The sequence below is a fragment of the Habropoda laboriosa genome, unplaced genomic scaffold (assembly GCF_001263275.1).
Source record: "Habropoda laboriosa isolate 0110345459 unplaced genomic scaffold, ASM126327v1 scaffold440, whole genome shotgun sequence".
Taxonomy (NCBI): domain Eukaryota; kingdom Metazoa; phylum Arthropoda; class Insecta; order Hymenoptera; family Apidae; genus Habropoda; species Habropoda laboriosa.
The window spans coordinates 485,916-488,145 of NW_017100710.1; the positions used below are offsets into that span (position 1 = coordinate 485,916).

At 33.9% G+C, this 2,230-nt stretch overlaps 2 protein-coding genes across 3 annotated transcripts in view; one reads left to right on the forward strand and one right to left on the reverse strand.

Moving 5' to 3' along the window:
• LOC108576989 (RISC-loading complex subunit tarbp2-like) overlaps positions 1 to 570 on the reverse strand; it is a 24,279-nt gene extending 23,709 nt beyond the window's left edge. The window contains exon 1 of the mRNA XM_017940064.1: positions 412 to 570. The gene's annotated coding sequence lies outside the window, so the exon portion shown is untranslated. The remainder of the gene's footprint in view (positions 1 to 411) is intronic.
• A 720-nt stretch (positions 571 to 1,290) lies between these two features.
• LOC108576992 (transformer-2 protein homolog beta) overlaps positions 1,291 to 2,230 on the forward strand; it is a 2,936-nt gene continuing 1,996 nt past the window's right edge. For both annotated transcript variants that reach the window (XM_017940070.1, XM_017940071.1), the window contains exons 1-2: positions 1,291 to 1,405; positions 1,683 to 2,189. In XM_017940070.1, coding sequence (XP_017795559.1) covers positions 1,391 to 1,405; positions 1,683 to 2,189 — 522 coding nt within the window. In that variant the 5' untranslated portion in view covers positions 1,291 to 1,390. The remainder of the gene's footprint in view (positions 1,406 to 1,682; positions 2,190 to 2,230) is intronic.

The window sequence follows — 2,230 nt, forward strand, 5'->3', positions numbered from 1 at the left end:
ATTTTATCAGTTTATTTTTTGCAACGATTTTACAATCAATGAAATATAAAATAATAAGAAATTATATTACCATGTGAAATCATAATATATTCGATAATAAAATCCTAACAATATTCTAGTCAAATGCTTATTGACGAACACAAGGTCTATGCAGTATAAAACAGTAAGAAAACCGGCTGGCAGCCATGATTGTTATAAAATTCATTGATTAATTCTAGTATGTGAAGCATAGAAAATTCTGTAATAAAATATAAGTGCGAAGTCTTATTATAATTCCACCAAGAATAGTGCCAATGACGACTTTCATCGTTGACAGGGTTCTATTTAAAACGATGATAAAGGAGCGCATAGACCAACCGGTCAGTATCGTCCGCTACATAAAAACAAGAAAAAGTCACTACCTTTACTCACAATTTTCAAACGTTCTATATAAATAAGCTGCCTCCTTAACAGGCCAATTCCTATGCGAAAAGCGAATCCCGCTTTTTGTGACCGATCCAAGTCTCACAAAAAGCTTGATCCGTTTGACGACAGAAAAATGGTTTGCTGACTACCGGAAAATCTTCCTCGTTTCTGGTTCTGCCGCAATATGCGATGTGAGCAGTTTTTCTAGACGCACAAGCGCGCGCATCTTTCTGCGCAGGTGCACTACTGGCGGTTTTATGGAAACATATACCAGTGTTGTTATATTTAAAAAAATACAAAATTATTCATTTTTAGACAAAAAAGTATATTATTATGTTCTTTCAACTCTTTTTACTTTTAATAAATACAAAGTAGCCATGTCCTTCTAAAACAGACATTTTAAATATACGAAATATTCTGTTCTAACGAAAGACATTAAATTGTTTTTTTTATAAATTCTTATTTCCAACTATTTAATTTTTTCAAATCCAATTGAATTTATATTCCATGCCTGTAGTAACGTAAATATATACATAATTAAATATGTCTTGATATTTTACTGATATCATATATGAATACTAATCAAGTGGTTTAAATTTTAAAGTGAGTAATAATGTCCTTGTGAGTAATATCTACACGTTCGATAAATTTTATACAATAAATTATAAAATCAAAATTCAAACCTAAATATTGTAATAATAATAATGTAATAACAATTTGTAATATTATTTAATATTCAAATCGGCGCCACTTCGAAGAATACATCGCCATTTTCAATTTTAACTGTCGTTTCTTGGCAACACCGGATGTTGGTATGTTTCGCATTTGTATACTACCTGGAATCATCATTTCCGGTTATTGCCCGCTGAAACGGTCCGAAGATTGTACGCCATTATTGCATACTGACGCTACGACGCATTGTTCCAAGCATTTTTGTAGGTTTTTCCTATATTTTGTCACATTCGTCTATATTTGAGGTTTCATAATGAGTGATATTGAGGTAATTCTTGTACTATTTTTTTAAAGTAATAATTTTATGTATAATTTTGTACATATTACGATAGTAACGACATGCGGCTGACCACAGCCATTATCGATCCATCAACGTTCAACTATATTTTACGCTTATGTTATGATTTTAATGCGCTTTTTTTTTATCTTTAAGCATTTACTGACTTGTAACGCTAATTAAAATGATAATAATGTTCCAATCTTTCTAATACATCTTTGTTTTGTACATGCAACGTTTTAACCACTTCAAAATTATAATTTTACAGCGAAGTGGTAGCCGTAGTGCGAGTCCTAGAAGACCAAGAACAGCAGATGGAGGTCTGAGAGATTCGCGTTCACATTCAAGATCACGTAAATCACGAGAACGTAAAGAAACTCATCGGCCAGTAAAAGAATATTCACGATCACGAAGCCGTTCAGTGTCAAGAGGAAGAAAATCATATCGTAGCAGCAAGTATGCCAGTGCAGGTCACCGCGGTAGTAGTCGCAGTCGTAGTCGTTCTCCTTACAGAGGTGGCAGATATTCTCGAAGCAGATCTCGTTCATACTCTCGTTCCCGCTACTCTCGCGAACGTGACAGGAACATTTATCGTTCGCACTCCCGCAGTCCAATGTCATCCAGAAGACGTCACGTTGGAAACAGAGACAATCCTTGTCCTTCCAGATGCTTGGGTGTATTTGGACTTTCTATTTTCACAACTGAACAACAAATACATCACATCTTTTCCAAATATGGACCTGTTGAACGTGTGCAAGTAGTAATTGATGCAAAGGTACTTACATATTGATATATTATAGACTTTATTATTTATAT